This window comes from Camellia sinensis, chromosome 15 (genome assembly GCF_055761805.1).
Source record: "Camellia sinensis isolate YWXY chromosome 15, ASM5576180v1, whole genome shotgun sequence".
NCBI classification, from domain to species: Eukaryota; Viridiplantae; Streptophyta; class Magnoliopsida; order Ericales; family Theaceae; genus Camellia; species Camellia sinensis.
This window is the reverse complement of record NC_138975.1, coordinates 17,285,074-17,310,631: the sequence shown is the minus strand read 5'-3', so window position 1 is coordinate 17,310,631 and position 25,558 is coordinate 17,285,074. Positions and strand designations below refer to the sequence as shown.

The 25,558-nt window shown below is 37.9% G+C and overlaps 4 protein-coding genes across 4 annotated transcripts; all 4 read left to right on the top strand.

Moving 5' to 3' along the window:
* Positions 1-199: 199 nt before the first annotated feature.
* LOC145812831 (uncharacterized) lies at positions 200-970 on the top strand. Its single transcript, XM_082908057.1, has one exon. It carries the CDS (start codon positions 200-202, stop codon positions 968-970), a length of 771 nt encoding a protein of 256 aa, XP_082764183.1.
* Positions 971-1,103: 133 nt separating this feature from the next.
* On the top strand, positions 1,104-4,292 carry LOC145812830 (uncharacterized). Its single transcript, XM_082908056.1, has 2 exons — positions 1,104-1,622; positions 3,543-4,292. The coding sequence occupies exons 1-2, from the start codon at positions 1,104-1,106 to the stop codon at positions 4,290-4,292; spliced, it is 1,269 nt and encodes a 422-aa protein (XP_082764182.1).
* Positions 4,293-5,132: 840 nt separating this feature from the next.
* LOC145812829 (uncharacterized) lies at positions 5,133-5,528 on the top strand. Its single transcript, XM_082908055.1, has one exon. It carries the CDS (start codon positions 5,133-5,135, stop codon positions 5,526-5,528), a length of 396 nt encoding a protein of 131 aa, XP_082764181.1.
* Positions 5,529-16,957: 11,429 nt separating this feature from the next.
* LOC114315067 (Core-2/I-branching beta-1,6-N-acetylglucosaminyltransferase family protein) lies at positions 16,958-22,754 on the top strand. Its single transcript, XM_028261639.2, has 2 exons — positions 16,958-19,652; positions 21,755-22,754. The coding sequence occupies exons 1-2, from the start codon at positions 19,131-19,133 to the stop codon at positions 22,391-22,393; spliced, it is 1,161 nt and encodes a 386-aa protein (XP_028117440.2). The 5' UTR covers positions 16,958-19,130; the 3' UTR covers positions 22,394-22,754.
* Positions 22,755-25,558: the final 2,804 nt, after the last annotated feature.

Sequence of the window (25,558 nt, the reverse complement as noted above, 5' to 3'; positions counted from 1 at the left end):
CATCCAGCCCGCTGTGAAAAAGGGAAAGACCAAGGAGAAAGACATCCTTACCTTCTCGAGCAAGGATTTGGAAAGGATCCAGATGCCCCACAATGATGCCCTAGTAGTAACTCTTCATGTCAAAGACTTTGACATCAAGAGAATCTTGATCGACCAGGGGAGTTCGGTCGAAATTATGTATTATGATACGTTCAAACAAATGAAGTTGGAGGACAAGGACTTGGCCCCTGCAACGTCCCCTTTGGTTGGCTTCAACTCTCAGCCAGAATGGCCGATTGGAAAGATTATTTTGCCGGTCAAAGCGGGTTCGGTTGTAAAGCAAGTGGAATTCTGGGTGCTTAAGGTTCCATCCACTTATAACTTAATTTTGGGCAGAGGCTGGTTACACGCCATGCGAGCAGTTGCGTCGACCTTCCATCAAGTTATGCGCTTTCCGGCGCCCACCGGGCAAATCGAAGAGGTTTGGGGAGATCAGGTGATGGCAAAACAATGCTTCGTTGCGGTAAATGGCAGCCGAGTAGCCAAAGGGTTTGTCCAAAGGATTGAGGGACTTGAGGGAAAGGAGGTCCTTGAAGACGTAGGAAGAAAGGCTGAGGAAAAATCAGTCGAGGATTTGGTGGAAGTGCGCATCGACGAGAACGACCCAACTAAGTTCTTCCTCTTGGGATCATCTTTATCTAGCGCCAAGCGATTAGATTATGTCAACTTCTTGGTTTCCAATTTAGAGGCTTTTGCGTGGACGCCTTACGACATGCCTGGCGTCGACCCCAGCTTTATTTGCCACCAGTTGAATGTCTTCCCAAATGCGCGGCCGGTCATTCAGAGGACTCGCCGTTCGGCTCTGCACCATGCCGAGGTAGTGGCAGAGGAGGTCAAAAGCAGGAGCGATATAAGAAGTGCAATACCCTCGATGAATATCCAACACGGTGGTGGTCCCGAAAAAGAATGGCAAGTGGCGAGTCTGCGTTGACTACAAGACGGTTAACCGTGAATGCCCAAAGGATAGCTTCCCCCTCCCTTGAATTGACCAGCTGGTGGACTTGACCACTGGCCATCAGAGGTTTAGCTTCCTGGATGCATATTGCGGCTACCACTAGATAGCCATGTATGAACCGGACCGAGAGATCACGTCGTTCACTACTCCTAGAGGCTTGTATTGTTATAAAGTCATGCCGTTTGGATTGAAGAACGCCGGGACAACTTTTCAGAGGATGGTGACAAAGATGTTCGCTCTTCTTTTGGGCCGAACAATGGAGGCCTACATCGACGATATGGTGGTAAAGAGTAAGGAGAAGTCTCAACACCTCGCTGACCTAGCAGAAATGTTTGCCATACTTAAGCACCACAAACTTCGTTTGAATGCCTCCAAATGCGCCTTCAGAGTCGGCACCGGGAAGTTTCTGGGGTTTCTGGTCACAAACCGAGAGGTTGAAGCCGACCCATCACAGATCAAGGCTATACAAGAGCTGGAGCGCCCAAACTCCACGAAGGACATGCAACATCTTGCCGGGATAGCAGCCGCGCTGAACAGATTTATCAGTCGGTCTTTAGATCGTTGCAGGCCCTTCTTTAAAACTTTGAAGGCCAAGTTCTTCTGGAATGACGAATGTGACCGTGCACTGGCAGACTTAAAAATATACTTTCCTCAGCCCCTATCTTAGTCACACCTTGGCCGGGCGAAGAGTTGTATCTCTACTTGGCAGTATCTCAACATGTAGTGAGCGCCGTTTTAATGCGCGCTGAAAGCATCCAGCACTTGCCCATCTTTTATGTAGGCAAGACTTTGCTCCCAGCCGAGACGAGATATCTTTTGCTCGAAAAATTAGCGCTGGCCCTGATGATGGCATCAAGAAAGCTGGCGCACTATTTTCATGCCCATATAATAGTTGTGTTAACCGAGTTTCCACTTAAGGTGCTTTTTGAAAAGGCAGACTTCACCGGGAGAATTTTGAAATGGGCCGTGGAATTAGGGCAGTATGATATCAAGTTCCGCCCGCGCACCGCAATCAAGGCTCAAGCTCTTGCAGACTTTGTGGCGGAATTTGCCCCTGGAACGCATCTGTCACGACCCAAACCCGGCCCTATGGGTTTAGCACCGTAACCGGCCAGTAATCCGAGATTACCGAAGGCCTGCTTAACAGTAGTACAGTAAAACAGAGTTCAGGGCCTGGCGGAAGCCAATACAGTAAATAAATAATGTCCATTGAGCTATGACAGTCTGTATGCCAAAAAGATTTTTCATGCATTCATACATACAAACAGTACAGTCTATACAAAATTTACAGTCACACAGTACAGAGACCTAATCCCTTGATAACAGTACAGTTAGTAGTTGACAGTCTATACAATAATCCAAACAGCATGGCAACTCGGAACCTCGCAGTGAGGCACAAAGGCTGGCTTGACAAAACTGGAGTCTAACCCACGCTCCTAGCTCCGATCTGGTGGCTGAGCACCTACATATATATATATATATATATATATATATAAACAGTGAGCTAAAGCCCAGTGAATAACATAATGCGTAAAGAGGTTAAGAATGAAATGTCCTTACAGTAGTGAAAGTAGTTCATTAAACAATACTTCAGTCTTTCAGTCAAAACAGTTATTCAGTCATATGTGGTACATCCATTAGCATAGCAGTAAACAGTAGGTCTTAAAGACCGAACAGTAATGATGGCCATCAATCAGTAAACAGTAGTGGTTCCACGAGGGAACCGACAGAGATCTCTGTAACAGTAGCAGTAACAGTATACAACAGTTGCTAAGGATGCCACAATACATTTCAGAATATAGGACATACATTCAAACGATTAACAATAATTACTTCAGAAAACAGTTTCGTTAAACAGTCAGAAAACATTCTCAGTTGAACATATCTTTACACAATTGTTACTCACAGAGTTTGGGCTACAGTATGCTAGAGCGTGTCTCCCCAGTCGCCAACCCTAAGTCTTGTATTCAAGATTTAGAAGCTCAAATTGACAATCTACACTTCAATAACCGATCAATTCTTCAAGTTGAATTCCAATTTCTCTCACTCTCTCCCTCTCTTCTCTCTCAGTCGGCAAAGCAAGGAGAAAGGCTGATGAAATGTTGCCTACGTGTCTAATGAGGCTCAATTATAGTGTATGGAGTGGGCCACTTAAGTGGCATTAAGGTAATTAAGTCAAATTATGCAATCTATCAATATTTAATCTAATTTAATCATATCTAATTAGTTTTTAGATAAATACACTATAAAATCACATTAATTATGAGGATCATAAAACATCAATCAATTCCCAGTGCGACCGCCGATAAGGCCTTCAGTTAACAGTTTAAACGTAAAACGTGAACAGATCAAGTAAACAATCAAACAGATAGAATGCAGATTAACATACACACTCAGTCAATTCAGTTCCAGTTTTTCAGTCAGTCAGTTCAGTACTTTAATCAGTCCAGTTATCAGTCATAATCAGTTCAGTTATCAGTCATAATCAGTTCAGTTATCAGTCATAATCAGTTCAGTTTAACGGTAATCAGTATTTATCGGTAAGCAGTGGTGGGGGTTATTACAGCATCCAGTTTGCCCGGCTGATTTGGGTGGTGCGGATTTAACGCAGCCCATGGTTCTGGCAATAGAGACAAGTGTTGGCTCACAAGTGGGAGAAGGGCGAAGAGCGACCGAACTAGAGGAGCCGGGTGACTTCTTGGAAGGCGGACTCAACCAAAACAAGGAAAGAGACCAAAATGAACTGATCAGAGACTTGGAATTGAGAAGCTCCCAGAACCCCTCTGATTGCTGGAAGCTGTTTATTGGCGAGATGTGGAAGCTCTTCGTCGATGGGGCATCCAACAGACATGGGGCCGGGCTGGGTATCGTACTGACTTCACCGGATGGGCTGATTATCGAGCAGGCAATTACGCTCGGCTTCCCAGCATCCAACAACGAAACGGAGTATGAAGCCCCCCTTGCCGGACTAAGAAGCGCATTGAGAATGAAGGCGTCAACACTTATGGTATTCAGCGATTCCAAGCTGGTGGTCAATCAGGTCTTAGGGGAGTATAAGGCAAGGGACAAGAGAATGGCCAAGTATCAGGTGCTGGTACGCGCAGAGATCAAGAAGTTCGCCGCAATAAGGATGGAACAAATCAATTGCGAAGAAAACAACGCAGCTAATGAATTGGCCGGACTTGCTTCTACTCAGATAGCTTTTCCTAACCCGTTGATGATAGAATTTTTACCTCGGCCAAGCATTGAGGAACTAGAAGTGACCGAGGCACTTTGCACCGACTTGGGTCCTTCCTAGATGGACCCCATCATCGCCTTCCTGAAAGATAGAGTTCTACCAGAAGAGAAGAAGGTGGCAAACAAGATCCGGGCCAAGTCAGAGCGGTTTTGGCTCTCCCCGTCCGGAGCCTTGTATAAGAAGTCTTTTACCGGGCCGTATCTGAAGTGTGTCCACCCCGCCAAGGTGGAAGCCTTCCTCTATGAGATCCATAACGGCATCTGCGGCAGCCATACTGGGGGCAGGTCTTTGGCTTACCGAGCAATTTTCTAAGGTTATTGGTGGCCGTGCATGCAGGAAGACGCGCAGAAATACGTTCGTCGATGTGAAAAGTGTCAGAAATTTGCTCACCAGATCCACCAGCCAGCGAGAGAATTGCTCCCCTTTACAAGTCCTTGGCCGTTCGCACTCTGGGGATTGGATATAGTGGGGCCACTCCCAGCAGCCCCGGGCAATCGCAAATTCTTCATCGCCGCCACTGACTACTTCACAAAGTGGGTTGAGGCCGAGCCATTGGCGACCATAAAGGAAAAGGATGTGAAGAAGTTTGTCTGGAAAAATGTTATCACTCGCTTCGGTATACCCAAGGCCCTCATCTCGGATAACGGCACTCAATTCGATGGGAAACTCTTTCGCGGATTTTGCGAAGAGTTGAAGGTCGAGTTCTACAATTCAACGCCGCCCTATCCTCAGTCAAATGGTTAAGCAGAGACCTCAAACAAGACCATTCTGGACGGGCTAAAGAAGCGGCTTGAGAAGGTCAAGAGGAAGTGGGCCGAAGAACTCCTTAATGTGCTCTGGGCGTATCGTACTACGCCAAGGCGTTCGACCGGAGTAACACCGTTTGCTTTGGCCTATGGCATGGCGGCCGTCATCCCGCTGGAAATTGGCATGCCAACCATCCGATCTGAGAGTTTCCAGCCAGATCTAAACAATGAAGCTGTTGCATTGGAGCTAGACCTTGCCGAGGAAAGGAAGGAGCGGGCACTGATCCATATAGCGGCTTATCAGCAAGAACTCTCCAAGAAATACAACAAGGCGGTGCACCCCAGATTATTCAAGATCGGGGACTGGGTCTTAAGAAAGGTGCTGGGCAACACGGTGGTCCCTGGCGAAGGAAAGCTAGGTGCGAATTGGGAAGGACCATACAAGGTGACTGGCGTCGCTGGCAAAGGGGCGTATCATCTGGAAGATTTAGATGGCAAAGCTGTCCCCAGACCATGGAATGCAGCCAACCTTAAGACCTTCTACTTCTAAAATGTAATTGCTTTTATTATTTACCTTTCTAGACCTTTAGCTTTTTGGCATTGGATGTAAGAGATACCCCTGCTTTTTGTAATGAAAATTGGCCCTTTTGTTGTTTTGTATTATATCTTTATGTACAATGACACCGCAAGGATACTGGGCCACTGTGGATGCCAGGGGCAAAGAGACCGACCTGAATGATATCGGACTGATTTTCTCTCGCCGGTGCAGGAACAGACCGCACAAACCGTTGGTGTATTGTCCAGCGAAATGATAGGCGTATTGTCCAACTCACATAAGGGCCGAGCTAATTTTTGCTCGCCCAATTGGGATGTTGGCATCATGACTAACTTAAATGAAATATTGGTGCTTTGCCCAATGTAAAGGCAAGATGATTTTGCTCGGCCAAAACGAAATGTTGGTGTTTTGTCTAACTGATAAGGGCCGAGCTGATTTTTCTTGGCCACATTGAAATATTGGTGTTTTGCCCAATTTGCAGGTTGAGTTGATTTTGCTCGGCTGAAATCAAACGTTGGTGGTTTGTCTAACTCCCCTCAGCGCTGAGCTGATTCTTACCCACCCAAATACAAGACCTGAAGTGATGTCAAAGCCAGAGCGGCCGAATTGATTCCTGTACGGCCGGAATAAATTGGTTGGGTGTTTTCAAAACCATAAAGGCCGAGCTGATTTATGCTCGCCCTACTCCAAATGTTCGCGCTTAGCCCAATTTAGGGCCGAGATGATTTTGCTTGGCCGGATGCAAATGTTTAGGTTCATCCGAAAACTAAAAGAGCCGGGCTGCTAGTATGTTTCGCGAACATTTAAGTCGAAGCAATTCTGATTTTAGCTCGGCGTATTGCGCAGTAAAGCCGACCTACTAGCTGTGATTCACTAAAGTTTGAATGAAAAAATTTTGCACGTATCAACCGCACAGAAATAGAAGGTAAACGAGCAAAAGTTCAAATTTCATTGATAAAGGAAATTACATTACAAAATGTGGGGCCTAGCCCGGTTACATTCAAAAAAGAAAGAAAAGAAACAAAAACAAAGCAGAGAAAATACACATCAATCTAGCTCGAGGTCAACCGTCTGCTCGGCGACCTCAACCGTTTGCTCGGGCAACCCATCCACGGCTTCGTCGTCAGCGCCTTCCACCGTGACAACCCCCTGATCAGCCACTTGACCTTCGACATCTTGAGATGCTTCGGGGGAAGTTTGCTTGGTTTGTTGCGCGGCGGCGGCTTCTTCCTCGGCCGCTTTCTTTGCCTCTTCAATGAGCCGATTTTGAGCGGCATTAGCATACGCCTGCATGTAGACCGAGATATAGGCTGCAGGGGGATTCAGGAACATATCAGCGCCTTGACCAAGGCCAACTTTTTCCACGGCAGTTTTCCAACCGCACTGGAAAAAGATATCCTTGGTAGCCTGAACTTGCCGTTCATAGGTCTTCTCGCCCTGCGCGTATCCCCGGTCCTCGGCGTCATCAACCGCCTTGTCTTTCTCTTTTTTGTGGGCATCACGCAGTTTGCGCAGCTCGGCGAGGTACCGAGCCTTCGTCGTCTTCACGGCTTGTTGTTTGTTCGCTTTAGACCGGGCCAACTTTAGGCTTAGCGTATCTCGCTCGGCCTCAACCGCCTCCTGCGCGGCCTTAAGCTTTGCTATCTCGGCCTTTTGCGCCTTGTTCTCAGCAATGGCGTTACGCAAACTCTGCCGCATGGCGATCATGCGATCATGGGCGAGATAGTCTTTTTGCGCGGCCTGCAAACAAGTGAAAGATTGTTAGCATTAAGAAAACCGAGCAAAAACCGGGTGATAACTTGAAAAAAAAGAGGGAGATTGACAGCTTACCAGCACAATGGATTTTGCCTCCGAGCGGAGGACCTTCAGGTCGGACAGCTCGTCATGTTTTTTTCATGTCAGCGGGCAGGATCAAACCCTTGGTCATGTTAAAATCGAGCGAGTAGTCCTTGTCCGCGTAGACAAAGTCTGCTGCAGAAACATCACGGCCTTTGTACTTGAATTTTGGCGACAAGACTGGGGGGGCACTTGGGCTCTTGGATGGCCCGCTGATTTGTTGTTCGGTCTGGTCCCCGAGATCAGTCGAAGCTTTCTCGGTGAAGTCCTCATCCACCAGATATTGTCCGACCAGATCTTTCCTCGGGCGCTTCTTCGACCGGCCAGCTGGTTGTTCGCTGGCAAGAGCCAGCATAGCCCCTTCCTTTTGACCGGCTGGAGTGGAGGAAGTCCCCCCAGAAGCTCCTGGTGGCTGGGAGTCGCTCGGTTCACCGGTGATCATTGATTTGATAGCCCAAATTTTTGCCATTTCTTGCTCGGCGGTGGTAGGAACAAGTTTGATCGGCGAAAGATTTGGGTCAGGTTCTGGGGAAGGAGCACGAAGAAAGTCGGTGACCTGGCTTCTGCGCGGCGCCTTGTAGTTGTAGGTCGGTTCAAAGCCGAGCAGCTTCGGTGATTCTCTTTCTTCTTCTGGATGACGCAGTAAGACTCTAATGGCCTCTTGGTTAGCCCGGTTGTAGTCTTCTGCTAAGTGCTTGTAATCTGCAAAAAGAAGGAATGTTAGACCGGCATAGAGAGAAACTAATGCAGAAAGAAGATAGTGCGGTTAGCCGAGCTACTCACCGCCACTGCCAAAATCTTTTCTAATATACCAGCCCGGTATAGGCGCCTCGGTGTCCTCGGAATGACCGGACACCCACAAGAAGTCATCATCATTGGTCTCCTTGTTTGGGTTGCCCTCGATGAGTTTCGCTCGGCCCTTCTTTACTAGGTACCAGCAAAACCCACCTTTATTTTTACTAAGGCTGTACTGATGGAATATTTCAGCAAGATCGAGATTCAGACCGAGCCTCTTATTCAGCTCAGCGACTCCGTTTATTATTTGTATATGTTGTTGGAGACTTGGGTCGGACAAAGCCTTGTCTGCCTCAAAAACTCGCAGATTAAGGGTTGGACCGAGAAGCGAAGCCCTCCCTTCACTATGGATACGACCGTGAAGGGGCACCGGTCTAGGTCGCCCCATGGGGTATCTCCCTTCTTAGCCAGCTCTAAAATGACGTCGTTTGGAATGTTGTACTCCTTACGAAACTCGGCTAGCGCACTGGGCGAGCTCACCATGAACTGGTACTTCCCCATCTATCTCGGTTTTATTTGGTGATTTAATCAGTATCTCGGTGAAAAAATTTTGGTGTGTTTGCTCGGGCGTTGAGCTTCACCAGTGGCTGAAGGGGCCTGGTCGGTCCTAGTTTGTTCTGCATTGTTGAAAAATAATTCGAAGGGTTAGCACGACATAAATTGCACGGCTTCAACATGGAGCTCCTATCCCGGTAAAAGGATTTTTGGCGTTTGGACGGTTCGACCCCTATCTCGGCTCGACTACTTGGCCGATTTGGCCTTCCTAGTTCGGTTTTGATTCTCAAGGCCCAAGAAGAGAACTCGAACAAGTTTTGGCTCGATTCAGTACTATAAACGGATCTCATTGAATATTTAGCTCGGTTAAGGCCCTAAGTAGAGACCTCGAACAAGTTGTAGCTCGGTTAAGTCCGATTTACGGATCTAAATTAATATATAGCTCGGTTCTGTTAGTGTTCATCCAGTTCATCCTAAATTCAAGGCCCATTCATTCGAGCTAAGGTGAAATAGGGGCTCGAAGGCCCCATTCATTCCTACAGTTCCAGTTTTTTTAGGGTGTATCATTATTGGTCTAAAGGGGAGGGGGACTTGTAAGGCCCCGGTGTCCCACATCGGGAATGGAGGGGGAGTTCCTAGACTATAAAAGTAAAAACCTGGACCCTTATATAGCATCGAGGCCTTTTTCCAAGTGGTGAAATCCCTATTAGAACTCCCCAGTTAAGCGTGCTTAGGCTGGAGTAGTTTTAGGATGGGTGACCCACTGGGAAGAACAAATCCGTGCGGGCATGACCCAAAGCGGACAATATCGATAACGTGTAAAGGGTCGAGGCGTTACAAATGGTATCAGAGCCGACTCTCCGGAAGTATCGAGTGTGGGCCCCTGGCGTCTCTTGGTGCATGTGGGCGGGCTTGCGAGCTGGCAGGCTACTGCACGGGGACGTGCAGCCTTATGGGGGGTGGATTGTAAGGCCTTGGTGTCCCACATCGGGAATAGAGGGGGAGTTCATGGACTATAAAAGTAAAAACCTGGACCCTTATATAGCATCGAGGCCTTTTCCCAAGTGGTGAAATCTCTATTAGAACTGCCCAGTTAAGCGTGCTTAGGCTGGAGTAGTTCTAGGATGGGTGACCCACTGGGAAGAACAAATCTGTACAGGCATGACCCAACGCGGACAATATCGATGATGTGTAAAGGGTCGAGGCGTTATAGGACTGTTGTGATTCCAACACCCCCAAGCAAGAACACAAAGAACAAGAGCACAAAAAATGAAGAACAAATATGAAGATACGAGAAACGAAAACAGAAAATGCAATGAAGGGATAGAGAACTCACCAAAAGCAGATGCGAAGCGAAGTAGGCCTCACGAGCTTGAGTGCGGCTTCTACAGGAGCAAGAACGGATGAATGTGGAGATGGAGGCTTGGAGGGAATGATTGGAAAGCTTGGGGGCTAGGGTTTTGCTTGGAAAGAAAGCGAATAGTGAGGGTGCAAATGACCCTTCACTTGTGCATAAAAAGGAGGGAAAACCAAACGGCTGCACCGTTTGAATTCTGTGCATGGGAGACAGCTAGGTTGTACGGTCCAATGGCGTGAGGCCATGTGGCACTGAGAGCGCGGCTGTCAGTACGGCTGTACGACCCTTGACAAGACTGCTGAAGCAATGACCGACCAAATGGGATAGCTCGGTAACGGCTTCGAAGCCGATCACGCTCGGCTTGGTACTGGCGCAAATAGAGGACCGTTAGCTCGGCCATGGTGGTGACCCCAATCACGATTAGCTCGGATGGGATTAAGTGGTAATTGAGAGGGGAGATTTGGACCGGACTGTACGACCGAGCTATGGTAATGCAGGTTGGTCAAATCTCACGGTGCCGAGCTGTGTTCTCAGTTGGCGCGGCCCCCGACCTGTCGTGTACATCCGAAGGGATTGGTCGACCAGACATGGATTGAGGCCTGACCGAGCTATGACTGGGAAGGCATTCGGTTGGATGCGTAGTGATTTGAGGTGACCGAGCTAAAGCAGCCCGGGATAGACTAAGGGCGAGGCGAGAGTCGGCATGCCTCTAACTCGTCAGCCGAGATGGCCCAGCTTCATATAACCAAGAATGAAGGTAGAACGGGGAAAGGCCGGCATGCCTCGCAGCCGGTCAACTAGGACTGACCGGTCCTACGCAGCTCGGCCATGAGCATCGCACTCTTGCCCCTTGCCAAGGGACAGGTCAGCGATACATAGCTCGGTTGTGTTATCTGTGGTGGCAATTCTCCACAAGGGATAGGTCGGTCGCGGTACTTTGGTTGAGTGTGCCACCTGGGCTAATGGCGTGAGGGGGAGGAAATCTGCTCCAAGCACGCGTCAATACCGTTTGGCAGTTTTACGTGTACTGGTTGGAGGATTAGGCTTTTACACGCATAAGGTGGTGAGAGGCGAGCACTGCCGCCTGTCCAGAGGAGGACAGCAGAGGTAGTGCGCGCACAATCCTAAGGCTGCATGGCCAGCCTAGAAATAGGAGTGGAAGGTAAACGTTAGAGGTAAGCAACTTGTGCCATCTGAAACACACACTCTCTCCCTAACAGCCTTCTTCTTCCTCAAGTGATCTGCCTTGATCGTCGGAGGGTTTATCCGGCACACCACCGCCGGGCAGCTCACCGTTCTCTGTGTTGCCAGGTTAGACGCCGTCACGTGAAGCTTGGAGTCCAAGGAGTACGGAAAGCAGAGGATATTTCCCCCGTACACAAAGCGTTCTATAGAATTAATTGATCAAATCCCAGAGTGTGACTGAATGTGACTTGTGATAGTATGAGGATATATTTTCTAAGGACCAATACGTGGCCAAGGTGATGTTGACGTATCAGCCGAGGTGCCACGTGTCGTGGTCTTAACGCCGAGATGATCTCGGCTAAGCCGAGGCTATCTCCGAAGATATCGGAATCCGGGATAAGCGAATAAGGGATAAGAGTCCTAGATTGAGGAAGGACTTCAGTCTGGATAAGGGTAAAATTCTTAGGGAGTTTATCTTTATCTATTAAAGAGTCCAGGATAAGCACTGAGCATAAGTCCATTGAAGCTAGGCTTTATTGGGACTAAGATTGAGTTACCTATAAAAGAGAGACACCCCCATGGGTCTAAGGTATGTAATTTATATTCTGAACAGTGAGTTAAGCACTTGATTTATCTTTGAGAGATAATTGACTTGATCATCGGAGTGCCCCCGGGTGGATGAACTACCGTCGAAATCTCTTCTTTCTGTTGCAGGTTAATCAGACGCTATCTATTTTGCCAAGTGCTCTCCAGCTGAATACTGAGTTGGCAGTGTGGTCAGAAATTCACTCACACAGATAGTTTCCACGAGTTCCAATAATCCTTTTTCATTTTAAAAAATCACAAAAATATTACATTGTCTTTTCCACCATTGCTTCCCCACTTGTAATCCTTCTCTTTTCTGCTACTGCTTCTGCAAATAACACTGCTAGGGACCCCCGGCACCCCTAGTTTTTTTTCATTGGCCAATTTTTTTTTTTTTTTTTCAATCACCCACAGCCATGTGAGGCTGGGGTTCACTGGTGTGGGGGTCTGCCGCATTTTTCTTCTACAAATATATGCGAGCAATTTATTCAGTAATTTATGAAGTAATGTGTGATATTATTTATGCGGTGCTCTAAACAAATAAATTAACAAAAATAAATAAATAAAATCATGACATGTTGATTTACTATTGTTAATTAGAGACAATTGATTATTTACTTAATTTTTTATTAATTAAAAATATTATATAAATAATGTCACATGCTATTTCGGGAGGACAACAGTTGTGATTTAAGTATGTCACTCAAACTTGGAAGACGGGGGTCAAGTTTGTTGTGCTTGATTTCTCTAAAGTTTTTCGTGCTGAAACTCTCTTCTTCGAAGGTAGAAAAGTAGGGAAACGCTTGGGACCCATTATATATGCAAAATCCCAAATAATTTGGTTTGTTATTTGTTTATAGCAGCATTAATTGAGTCAGCTTGAAAACTTTTTCCTGTCTCGTTTGGTAAGTGATTTTTTTAGTTAAAAAGTAAAAAAATTATTAAAAAAATTAAAAAGTTAATAATTCATATTAAAAAGTCAAAAATTCTATTTTCTTTTTACTTTTTATACATCTTTTCGTAAAAAATCATCCTAAACATATTATTTTTTTTTACATTATATTTTAACTACAAAGTCAAAAAAAATAAAAGTTGCCTTCAGTAGAACTAGTAAGGATAAGGAAATATCCTTTTTCTTGCTACAATTTCATATTCTCAAGGCATATAAGAAATTTCACTGTAATTTTTTGATTATTTTAACAAGAATTTTACAAAGCAACATAAATAATTTCTCATCAAAAAGAAAGGGACAAATTATACTATTAGTTTTTATATTTGATCTTTATGTCATTTGGTCCTTGTAATTTCAATTGAATCAATTTTGGCCATGATTTTTTTTTATTTTTTGTTTTTTATCATCTCAAATTGGTCCAAGTGCTTATAACTGCTAGTATTTGTATATGACAGATCTGCACATAAGTGGCATATGTCATACTTTTAGGAGAAATTGTAAACATGATCAATTCAATGACTTATTCAATGAAAATTTTCAATCAAAAGTTCTAATGATGTTATTAATTAGATCAAATTAACACAAACTTAAAAATTAAAAGTTAAAATTGAACTACTTGAAACTATAAAGATTAAAGCGATACAAGGGGCAAAATATAGATACTAACAATGTAATTTGCTCAAAAGGAAAAAAAACAAAACTTGCAAATCTTTTTTTCATTCATAACAATTACCGAACATATCATTCATATCTTTAAAATTTTGAACCAATTTTATAGCAAGTGGCTTTGCCAAACATTAGGTAACCCTACTTAGTCAATCTTATAGCTTTTGCCAAACATCAATCCCTGAATTGATGGAGTCTCATGAGCCATAGGAAAGTTAAAATGGAAATTATGGTATTTTCTAATCTACAAATCACATAAGGGTATGTAATTGCTTTTCTAATTTGGGTAGCTTATTTTGTGTCATTAATACTAGAAACAAATAAAAAGGAATTAAGGTGTGAAACAAATCATATTATTCATCAAAAGTTCCTTCGAGATTAATTTGTTCTGTAAATAAATCAAATTAAGCTCATTAAGTTTTGAAGCAAACTTAAATAATTTACTAGTCAGCTCGATAAACTTATATAAATTACTAAAAACTACATGAGCTCCACGCATTTTAAAATTCATCAAATTTTAAGTCAAAATTATACTACTTGTTATTTAATTTGACTAGTCTCACTAACGGTCTCAAATGGAAGACAAAACAGCATAGGGGTCTCATATAATGTGAGCTCTAAACATATTCAATTCAAATAAATATCCTTCATCATAATTTTTTTGCAATAATCTTATCGTGCTTTTTTATCACACTAAGATGTATTAACAAAGTATAATTTAAAATTGATATAAAATGACATTAAAAATACTAATCATAAATGCTTATGGTGTATTTTTTAATGATTGTTTTAACCTTAACCTTCTGTAAAAAAAAATTGATTATTTCTATTGAGAATATGAGCTGACCCTTCAATTTTTAATTTTTTTTTACTTCATGAATTTATTTTTTATTTGACCTCAACAAACTCAATGGTTAAATTTTTTTGAGAAAATTACAAAAAAAACCTCAAAATTTGACCCTTGTAACAAAATAAATCCTGAATTTTTAATTTTGTCAATTTAAATCCTAAACTTCTTATTTGTTTTCAATATAAACCATTTGCTTATTTTTGTTAAGTAAAATCGATGAAAAAATAGGTATTTTAATCATTAAACTCAATGAAAATGATATTTTAAACATTTTATGTATATCTATATTGAATTTAATAACTAAAATGCTCTTTTTTTGTCGGTTTTCCTTAACAAAAATGGATAAATAGTTTAGATTGAAAATAAATTAAAAGATTAGGGTTTAAAATGATAAAATTAAAAATTCAGAGTTTATTTTGTTAAATGGCTCAAACTCTGAGATTTTTTTTATAATTGTCCCAAATTTTTTTTAAACAAAGGATTAAATAAAAAAATAATTTTGATATGAAAAATAAGTTAACATAATTGCTAATTAATTTTTTTTTCAAAAAACTTATTATTCTCTATCCAAGATTAATAAAAATATAAAAAAAATTCAAAGTTAAATGAAGAGTTAGGTTTGATGTGTAAATTTTTTTATCAAATATAGATGAAGTTTTTTTTTTAATAGATTAAATGAAAAGTCAAGTTAGGTTGTTTTTGTCATTTACAATATTGTTGAGTTGTTTTAAATGACATATCTTATTACTTTAACTGTTATTTAAAAAAAATTGTTAGTAGGCTCATTAAACAATAATATTTATGAAAAACAATCAATTAGTCTTATTTTTCTTCAAAAAAAACCACTCAATCCTATCAATTCTTTATTATGACAATTGAGTCCTATTTTGAATAAAATCTTTCCACAATTTTTTTTTTTTATTATTATTATTATTATTATTATTATTATTTTAATCTTATATTCCTCTTATACCCGTCGTGACATTTAAGAAAATCAACATTTAATATCTCTAGTTTATTCTGTTAGTTTTTTTTCTTCTTCTAATTTTCCTTTAAATTTCAGTTGAATTCTAATTTTCAAGTCACTATTAATCATTTCATTTTGTTTTGAGTTTTTAATCTATATTTTTTAAACTTTTTTAATATTTCAATTATTTTTTCCACTCACTTAGTTTGGATATACTTAAAAAATATGAAATTTATAATTTCTTTAAAATTCACTAAATATTTAAAAATATAAAAATTAGCACATTCACATTTTTTTTGTATTTATTGAATTTAAAAAAAATTTCTTTACAGATATTTTACTTTTTAAGTACATCTAAATTTATGTTAAAAAAAGTACATCTAAATTAAGTGTGTCTAAAAAATTATTAAAAAATTGACTAAAATATTAAAAAAGAGTTAACTAAAAATAAATTAAAGATAAAAAGTTGTTTTTGAAAATTAAATGCCAAACACAGTGAAATGATATGGTTTACTCATTCCGTTCTAAAATATTAGTCTGTTATTTCATTTTTTATTGTCCTAAAATATTAGTCTAATTTCAAAAATCAAGGACTACAATAGTAGAAATTTTTTATTTTGCCATTTTTTAAAATTCATTAACACAAAAAGTACAATTATGATATTGATATTTTCAAAAAATGTACTATCAAAGACTAATTTTGAAAAATTAATATTTTTAAAATATAATAATTGTACTACTAAAAAAAAGTTAAATTTTTCAAAATGGATTATTATTTTGAGACGAAAGAAGTATAACTTTTGAAATCCTATTATGATTTTTCATTAAAATTGATCATTAAATTGTGAGTAGAAGTGTAATTAATTTCCATGGGGAAAGGAAAAGAATATAGGTGGAAGAAAGAAAGGATAATATTAATGTAGTGTTGAAGTTTGAGTTGTCCTAATAAAATATTGATAAGACTTGAGAAAAATAAGACTTATTTGTTATTCTTCCTAATATTTAGGTCTCTTTTAAGAAGTATAAAAAAAGTTAACTTATTGATTTATTTGAGTTATAACAACTCTTTATTTTATTTTTTTTCACATCTTTCATAATAAGCAAAAAAAAATCAATTTTTCTAGTACTCCCCAAAACAAGCCTCATTGGCCCCGTTTGTTTGGGGTTATGGAGAGAGGATTGGGTTTGATAGTGAGGAAAGGATTGAGAATGAGGTGTTTGTTTTGAAAGATAGGGAGGAGACTAGTAATCTCTTGGTATTAGTAAGGAAGAGGAAGGGGATTGGTAAGGAGGAGGTAGAAATGATATTAGAAAAATAGTGAGGGGATTAAATTTTTTTTTATTTTTTATATATTGTGAATTTTTTTTATAAATATAATGTTTATTTTTTTATATTTTTTTATTTGTTTTATTATTTTATATAAAAATAATTTAACAATTCTTCACTAGCAATCCACTCACTATTAATCTCTTCACTATCAATCCCCTCCATTCTATTTCTCAAAACAAACGGGGCCATTGTCTTTATTATAACAATCATTTATTGTATCTTAACAAGTATCCCAAAAATACTTATTAGCATTTGTGATAAATTTACACAATTTTTAATTTTCCTTCACTTTTAAGCATAGACAACTAAATTATTACAATAACATCACAAGGAAAATCATGACAAAAGATTATGATCTGTCCAATTTGTTTCATTTCCCTTCATTCTTTGGAAAAGCTTTTGTTATTTATTTTTTTTTTTTTTCTGGATCCCATGCACGTATGATAAGATTGAGGGGTCATTTTAAAAATAAATAAATAAATAAAATCCCTGAAAAACAAATTATAGACACTAATTATACTATTTACGTTTTTTTGATGTAATTAAAAAATGTTATTTATAACGTTACGTCTGTCTAGGAGAAAAATAATTTTTTAAAAATATTTGTTGTATTTTTTACTAGTTAGTATAATAAAAAATGAAAATTAATGAAAATATATTTCATAATCAATGGAACATAATTCTATTTGAAAAGAAAATATTTTTTACTTTTAAAAAGTGAAAAATATTTTTCAAATTAAATTTTAATAATATCACCGCACTATGCGGTTACGGCCATCACCGCGGTCGCCGCCACCACCATGTTACTACCTTCACCTCTACCTTTGTCCTACCACTAACGGTGCAACTTGGGCGGGCTCAACCCGAGTAACCCGAGTTTAGCCCGAATTTTTTTAGGGTTTGGACAAAATATTTTTAAATTTGGTACGGATTTGGGCAAAAATTCAGAAGCTCGAATTAAATTTGGACGGGTTTAGGCAAAGATGTCAAACAACCCGAGCAATCCGAAACCTGAATTATATATATATATATAGATATATAAAAGTATTAAATATATATAAATTATTAGCCATTACATGATTTAAAGTAATTTATATTATTAAATTATATTGAATATATATTATATATACAAATAACATAAAATCTTACTTTTTTTATTTTTATTTTCACTCATAAATTGTAAGGACTATTATAGTGACATCTCTCTTACATTATATAAATTATTTATTTTGATGGTATTAATGATTTTCTATAAATAAAAAAATTGTAAATAAAGTCAAATTTTAATAATTTAATAATGTATCTGCCAAAAAAAAAAAACTAAAATTCATTTACAACTCGGGCAATTTGGGTTTAACTCGGGTCGGGCTTGGATAAACAACCTCGGGTTACAATTCAGACTTAGGCGAGCTTGGACAGGTCTCTGCACAACTTGAGCTGGGCTTAGACAACCTCCCAATCCGCCCGAATCAGCCTGAGTTGCACCCCTACCCACCACCAATATTATGAACCATACAAAAAAAATTCTCCAAAAAAATATTTTTCCCCCTAAATAAATTACTTTTTCACCTCATAAAAAATAAAAAAAATATTAAAAAATATAAATCAATTCTCAAACAAACAGTGTCTTAAAACAGAACAACCTATGCAGCAAAAGCAATGATTTCGGTTCAATTCAAAGACAAAATCGCCTCTAACATCTCCTTTGTTTTTCCCGACGCTGGCTTGTTGCCAACACACCATCTCTCTCTCTCTCCTTCCCAATCATCAGGACCCTCCCTCTTTCTCTATCTTTCCAATTTCAGTTTCGTCTAGCTCTATTTCATGATATATATATATTTATATATAAACGTATAGAAGAGCCCATTAAACCTCTTCTATAAAACCCATCATTTTCCCATTTGTCAAAATCTGGCGCGATTTGAGAACCCAATCAAACTTTGTGTGAAAAAAACCCAGTTCTTTGATTATTCTTCTCCCTATTCTCATTCATTAACTCCCCCAACATCACATGGTAACACCAGCACCCCCCCTTTTTCTTTCCTTTTCTTCTAATCTCATCATGTTCTGTGTTCTTCCAAAATTTTCCTGGAAAATCTGATAGAAAATCTTGTTTTTGAAGGAAAACTTTCCTGTTTTGAGATAAGTAACTTCATGTTTGGCAAACCTTTTTATGGTAAGGAAACTTCCCACCTCACATTTTTGGTTTTCATGATCCGGGTGAGATATTTGTTTCCCAAAAAGTTTTTGTTTTGATTTGAGATTTTTGTATTTGGGACATACCCATGTGGTGAAAGGACAGACCCATCTCTCCTTTTTGTCAGTGGTGATGATCTTGGGGAGTTTGTGATATATCATCAAAAGGGCTTTCTCTTGTTTGAAGAGAGCCTTGTTAATCAAACACACCCTTACCCATTTCTCTATTCTCATTGTGAGATCCTATTTCAGTGCCCTCTCTGTTTCTCTTTGGAAATTCTCATTTCAGATGTGAGTTTGTGACTTAAAGGTCATTTATGTGTGTAAAATCCCCAAATGCAGAATACCCATAATTGAGTTTTGAGGTTAAATTGTTCTGAAGATGCAATCTAGGCTACTGGTGTTGGAGGAAGGCAAAGACCCTTCCACCACCATTATTAGAACAAGCCAATCTCGGGGTTCACCATTGAGAATTCTGCAATTTCTCTTGGTCTTTTTGGGTATTTGCATTGTGTTTTCGATGTTGAGTATGTATATGATCCGTTATCTCGGAGTCCAAAATGTAGTTCCAGCAATACAATCCACATTCCAACCCTGTTATGGAGAGGCAAGAAGTTTAGAAAGTTGGATTAGGCCTCCATCCAAACTACTTCATACGATGAATGACACTGAGCTGTTTTGGAAGGCTTCGTTTGTACCTCGAATAAAAGATTACCCGTTTAATAGAACTGCCAAAATTGCTTTCATGTTCTTGACAAGAGGACCATTACCGATGGCACTCCTATGGGAAAGGTTCTTTAAAGGGCACGAGGGGCTTTATTCGATCTACATTCATTCACTGCCAACTTATCAACCAGATTTCTTGCATTCATCGGTTTTCTATGGAAGGCAAATCCCGAGTCAGGTATCAGTAACCGCTACATTTCCTCTGTTTTCGCATGTTGTTGACTATTCCACAATATTCTATGTGTGAATTCAATTTTAACTAAGTTTCTGGATTGATTTCTAATATATGGTGGTTAGAGTTTGTGTTTCTTTTTCCTGTTCATTTATTAGTCTTTTAGTTAACTTCTTGTTTGTTTCTTTGTTTGGACAATATTGTCTGGAATTCTTAGCCTAGTTGTCAATCTGTAAATGCGTGGGAAGCTTTGCCTTCTGTCAAAAACACTCTATAATGGACTTTCATTTAGATCAGTTACTGATTACATGCCAAATGTTCTCTCTAAATGGTTTCTCAATCTTGTAGTGTTACATGGTTAACAGTGAAAAAATTGGTTAAATGAATTAGTAATTCACTATGATATGTTACATAAGGACACTAAAATCCATTACCATTTAGTGGAAAATAACATTCCTGCCTCCCAATGGCACCCCGCGACCATAAATCAAATCATTTTAAGTGGGGTGGGTCTAGTTTAAAGTTTTGATCATAGTTTGGGTTGATTCGTTGTATCACTTTATTCATATTTCTGTGACAGGCGGTTAACCGTAGTGAACCAGATCGATTATGGAGAATGGATGCGAGAAAGAGACTTAGTCTCCTATTTTTTATTGTTATTTAATATTGTATTGAATTTAATGACAAAATAGAAAATTCCCTCTTTTTCTGAAAGATAAAAACAAATAGAAAAATATTTGATAACGACACTGAAATCCTTCACCATTTGGTTTAGATGCTATTATATTATCCATCAGTTTATTTCTGAATGGTAATTACCTGAATCAAAGGATGAAGTATTATATAAAAGTGAAAATTCATTTATTATTAGTCTTGATGTACTGATGAGACCTCTTTTGCCCTCTAGTTTATTGAGTAAAAAATCAATTTGGGTCCTTTAGATGTCCCGTCTTAATTTATATCCATTTAGTGGTTTGATAATTTTTTTATTTACTGGGATTGTGTATTATCAGCTATCTATCTATTGTGGTGGTGACTATCATATAAGTTAGATACTTCTTCCTGTTTCTAGTGCACACCAACATTCAATTCTCTGATAGTTGTTTGCACATTCATTAGGTGATTACACATGTATCTTAAACAACAATTACTAGTTTACAACTTCAATAGTTTAATGCTTTATAGTTGGCATTAACATGAGGAAATTAGAACATGTGGTTGAGCATTGTACTCTTTGCCAGTAGGACTACCTTTCTCTCTCTCTTTCTCTCTCATTTGTTTGATATGAGTAACATTTCTGATAGATAGCTATTTGCAAGCCTTATGGCTAACACCTCAGTACGAAATCATGTGGCATGAATTACTTGCAACTTGCAACCCATAGACTCAGTTACTAAAATTTCGACATTTTCTAAACTGCCGGACTAGATTGTAACTATATGTTGGTCTTTGAGTTTTTGGCTTGTTTATCATTAATTTATACATAATTTGTTTTATTTATTCTGTCAGCTTTCCATTGGAAGGTTGCTTATCTACCCTGACATTGAATTATACTACATGTTGCATCCAATGTATGCTCAAGGCAAAGACTATATTCATATAGATAGGTTTCTTTTTTAGGGCAATAAACTGGATAAGGGAAAACAGTGAAACAAGGACTTCCAAATCCAACCATATTGTAGAGAGATTGTTGAAGAACAAGACGCTCACATTCACTAGTAAAGGAAAATTTTGCAGCTTCTTACATGAATGAGAGAGATAAATTTTGTTTTTTTCCTAAATCCCATTTAATTTGAAGTGCATTTCTAAATAAGTTACATCTTATCTCATAATATTGTATCATATGCAATATATGTTTCTGAGATGTGTCCCCATACTCATGCCAAACTTTTGGATGCATATCCCAGTATCTTAAAATTTAAGTTTAGGAAGATTTGATGCTTGGACATGCACTGGCACACAATACTCATACCCAAGTCCGTGTAACATAGATACTAATATTTGATCGATATTGTTATTCTTCTTCTTCTTCTTCTTCTTCTTCTTCCTGTCCTCTGTTTCGAGTACACACTGTCATCGTCCTTGTTCTTGGACTTGTTTCCATGTAGGTAGCTGAGTGGGGAAGGATGAGCATGTGTGATGCTGAAAGAAGACTCCTAGCCAACGCATTGCTTGACATTTCCAACGAATGGTTTGTCCTCGCATCCGAGGCATGCATTCCTCTTCAAAACTTCGACGTCATTTATCGCTACCTATCAAGATCATGGTACAGCTTCATTGGCTCATTTGATGAAGATGGGCCCTTTGGAAGAGGGCGCTATAATGCAAACATGGCACCTGAGGTCAACCTCACCGAATGGCGTAAAGGTTCCCAATGGTTTGAAGTTGATCGTAAACTAGCAATCGACATTGTTGAAGATCACATTTTCTACCCTAAGTTTGAAAAGTTTTGCAGACCAGCGTGTTACGTGGATGAGCACTATTTCCCAACCATGTTGAGCATCCAATCTCCACATCTCTTGGCTAACCGGAGTCTCACTTGGGTGGACTGGTCAAGAGGTGGTGCTCATCCGGCTACGTTTGGGAAGGCTGACATTAATGAGCAATTTTTCAAGAGAATTTTGGAAGGCCAAAATTGCTTTTACAATAACCAGCCATCTTCGGTTTGTTTTCTTTTGGCAAGAAAGTTTGCTCCGAGCACTTTGGAGCCATTGTTAGAAAATGCATCCAAATTTTTCGGTTTTTGATTAAAGACTGCATATGTGATCTAGTGAAGGTGTCAGAGGAAGAACAGTTTTGGTTATTAATCTCTTTGTACACCAAGTTTATAGGCTTTGATGATTCAATGTGTATGAAAGCATTTCAGATACTTAAAAATGTCACAACCTTGGTTTTCGGCATCTTAGACAAGTTTGTGATACAAGTGCGGTTTTGTTTACAATCTGATACATGTAATGGTATTGTATCAAATCATTTAGTGCTCTAATTCTCATATGTGAGGTCAACTTTGCATCTCTTATTCAGATTCCTCACCCATTCAATTTGGCACTTGTAGCATTGTTTCTCAGTTCAATAAATTCATTGGAAGCTTAGAAGTGTTTTTGTTTTTGTTGTTGCTGTTGTTATTGTTATTGAATTTTTTTTCCTTCTCGAAGCAATTGTTCTGTTGAATGTAGTATCTGCCAAGGACAGAATCTTAAACTTTTGTCACGCGTCTACATTGATCTTACTAACTGTAGCTCGCCATTCTTTGTAAAGAAAAGGCTTTTTTTTTTTTTTTTTGAAAGTGAAAATTTTGAATGTTTGGTATGGATGGAATGTAAAATTAAATTTGATTCGGCACGATTTGAAAAAAAGTATCTTGGAATCCCATGAAAAATGGTCAGATTTATATAGAATTAGAATCAGTACCCACATTGTCCTCCTTTTGTTTAACTTCATTTTTGTTTAACTATATTGTCTGCATAATTTTTTCTTTTTCCAATCCTTGCTCAAATCAAACAGAAAATTTTTTGTTTGGTTTAATTTTTGAATTGTAATTTGAGTTTTGAATTTTTAAAATGAGTTTTGAAAAGAGAAAATTTGTTTGGTTAAGAGTTTTGAGTTGTATTTTGAAATTATTTTGGGTTTATTTATTTTTAAATATTTAAAAAATTTCTCATTTTTATTTTTTTAGGGTAAATATTTTTTTATTGTAAATATTTATTTTTTTAATGTGCCCTGTATTTACTACATTTGTGTGCTATTTTTTTAAAATGTAAAAAAATTTAAATTTTTTATTTTAAATATATTTTATTATTTTTTTCAATATTTAATTTTTGTAAGTTTTCTTTTTTAAATTTTAAAAAGGGTGAAGCACCAATATATCCTAAAAAAATGTGATCTTGTGAACCATCTAATCCTTTCTTTTTCTTATGAACCCCAAGGTCTCATTAAAATGGAAGTTACACGACAGAATAATCACTTATACGTTTGAATTTAATTTTTGAGCGATAAAAGTGGATTTCTCCAAATGTGAAATTACTCATTTGTACAATCTGTACTATAAATGTTTTGGATTTTCCCTTTTTCTGGAACAAATCTCACATTACGAATAAAAATGTAACACTTCAATAACGTAACACTCCAATGTAGCACACTAAAAATTCCTTAGTGTATTTTTTTCCAAACGTAACATTCCAATATAACGCAAAAAAATATCTTAGTATATTTTTTTCAAACGTAACACTCTATTCAATGTAATCCTTAACGTAACATTCAAATGTAACAAACTCTAATGTAACACATACAAAAATACTAAAAAACTCCATAGTGTACTTTTTCCAAAATAACACTCATAATTTGAAATTATATATTTGTTCAAAATTTATTAAGAAATTTTTGTACTCTTTTTGGAATAGTTTGAAGAATCTCACATTCTTTTGAAATGGTTTGAAAAATTCCACAAACTTTTTTTGGAATGGTACGTTGGAGCATTATGTTTGGAAAAAATACACTAAGGAATTTTTTTGTGTATTACATTGAAGTGTTACCCTAAGCAATTCTTTTGGAATGTTATATTAGAGTGTTATGTTTAGAAAAAGTACATTAAAGAATTTTTTAAAGTGTTACATTGGATTGTTACAATTTGAAATTATATATTTACCCAAAACTCACTAAAGAGTTTTTGTACTCCTTTTGAAATGTTTGAAGAATCTCACATCCATTTGAAATGTTTGAAGAATCTCACATCCTTTTGAAATGTTTGAATAATCTCATATTTTAAGTCATTTTTGTACTCATTTTGAAATATTTTTCAAATAAAAAAGATTCTCATATAAAAATTTAGGGTAAATTACATTGACACCCTGTTTAATACAGATCTCCCCCTTACGTTTGAAAAATTACATTCCTCTCCCTGATCTCATTACAAATTGCCCATTAGATTGCTGATGTCATGCCCTGAAATTTTTTAAATAATCATTTTGTCATTTTTCTTATCATTTATTCTTTCTATCGTCATGACTACATTCTATAACTTTTCATCATTAAATTCTACCTGAATATATTCTTTTTGAGTGATGATATACAAACATAAATTTTAAATAAAATTTTCAAATACAATGATATAGCTTAATAATGACATTTCACTTTAAAACAAAGTATTTATAAACATGATTTATATTTATAATAACATTGTTATCACAATATTTTTATGATATTTTTGTATAAATTTTTATATATGAATATAATTTTTCATTTTTATTTCCAACATCATTTTTTTTTCTCGTCTATTCACCCACATTTATTACAATATTACCAAACATCGTCATTCACATTTATTACAGTATTATTGAATTTTTGTATTTTTTTTGTATTTGGTGAATTTTAAAAAAAAATCACAAAATATTATACTTCTTAAGTATTATCTAGATTAGGTGTATCTAAAAAATAATTTTTTTTAAAATATTAAAAAAATTTAGTAAAAATTAAAAAAAAATGAAAATTTAAAAAAATAATAATTTTTTGTGTGAGTTAAACCAAAGAAGATGATAACATGAACAAAATATCAACATTATTTTATTATTTTACATGTATAAAGGTTAAGGAGCAAATATGTTATTTTAATATGATATGGGGGTAAGTGCAATTTTTCAAATGTGAAGGGGATGCGAAATTCTATTTCCACACACTCTTTTTTATCTTTGTGGGCTTAATTTCTCAATGCACACACTTATGAAATTGGTTTTATGTTTTTGTTCTCAGTCCACACATCACATGTTCCAATTATATCCTAAACTAACATCATTGTATACAAACCACCTAAACCATTCGTTCTAGGTGTAGACCCATTCTCTATTACACCCACCTTGAAGATGCAACATCAAACTCCATTGAAGAAGACTCACGGTGACTCCATTGAAGACCCATCG

Bases quoted from the DNA above. Each gene is read 5' to 3' on its own strand.
- LOC145812829 (XM_082908055.1), top strand. From the start codon at position 5,133: ATGGCGGCCGTCATCCCGCTGGAAATTGGCATGCCAACCATCCGATCT.
- LOC145812830 (XM_082908056.1), top strand. From the start codon at position 1,104: ATGTATGAACCGGACCGAGAGATCACGTCGTTCACTACTCCTAGAGGC. The intron at 1,623-3,542 runs GCAGACTTAAAA...ATCGGTAAGCAG, and splicing joins ACGAATGTGACCGTGCACTG to TGGTGGGGGTTATTACAGCA.
- LOC145812831 (XM_082908057.1), top strand. From the start codon at position 200: ATGAAGTTGGAGGACAAGGACTTGGCCCCTGCAACGTCCCCTTTGGTT.
- LOC114315067 (XM_028261639.2), top strand. From the start codon at position 19,131: ATGCAATCTAGGCTACTGGTGTTGGAGGAAGGCAAAGACCCTTCCACC. The intron at 19,653-21,754 runs GTATCAGTAACC...GTTTCCATGTAG, and splicing joins GAAGGCAAATCCCGAGTCAG to GTAGCTGAGTGGGGAAGGAT.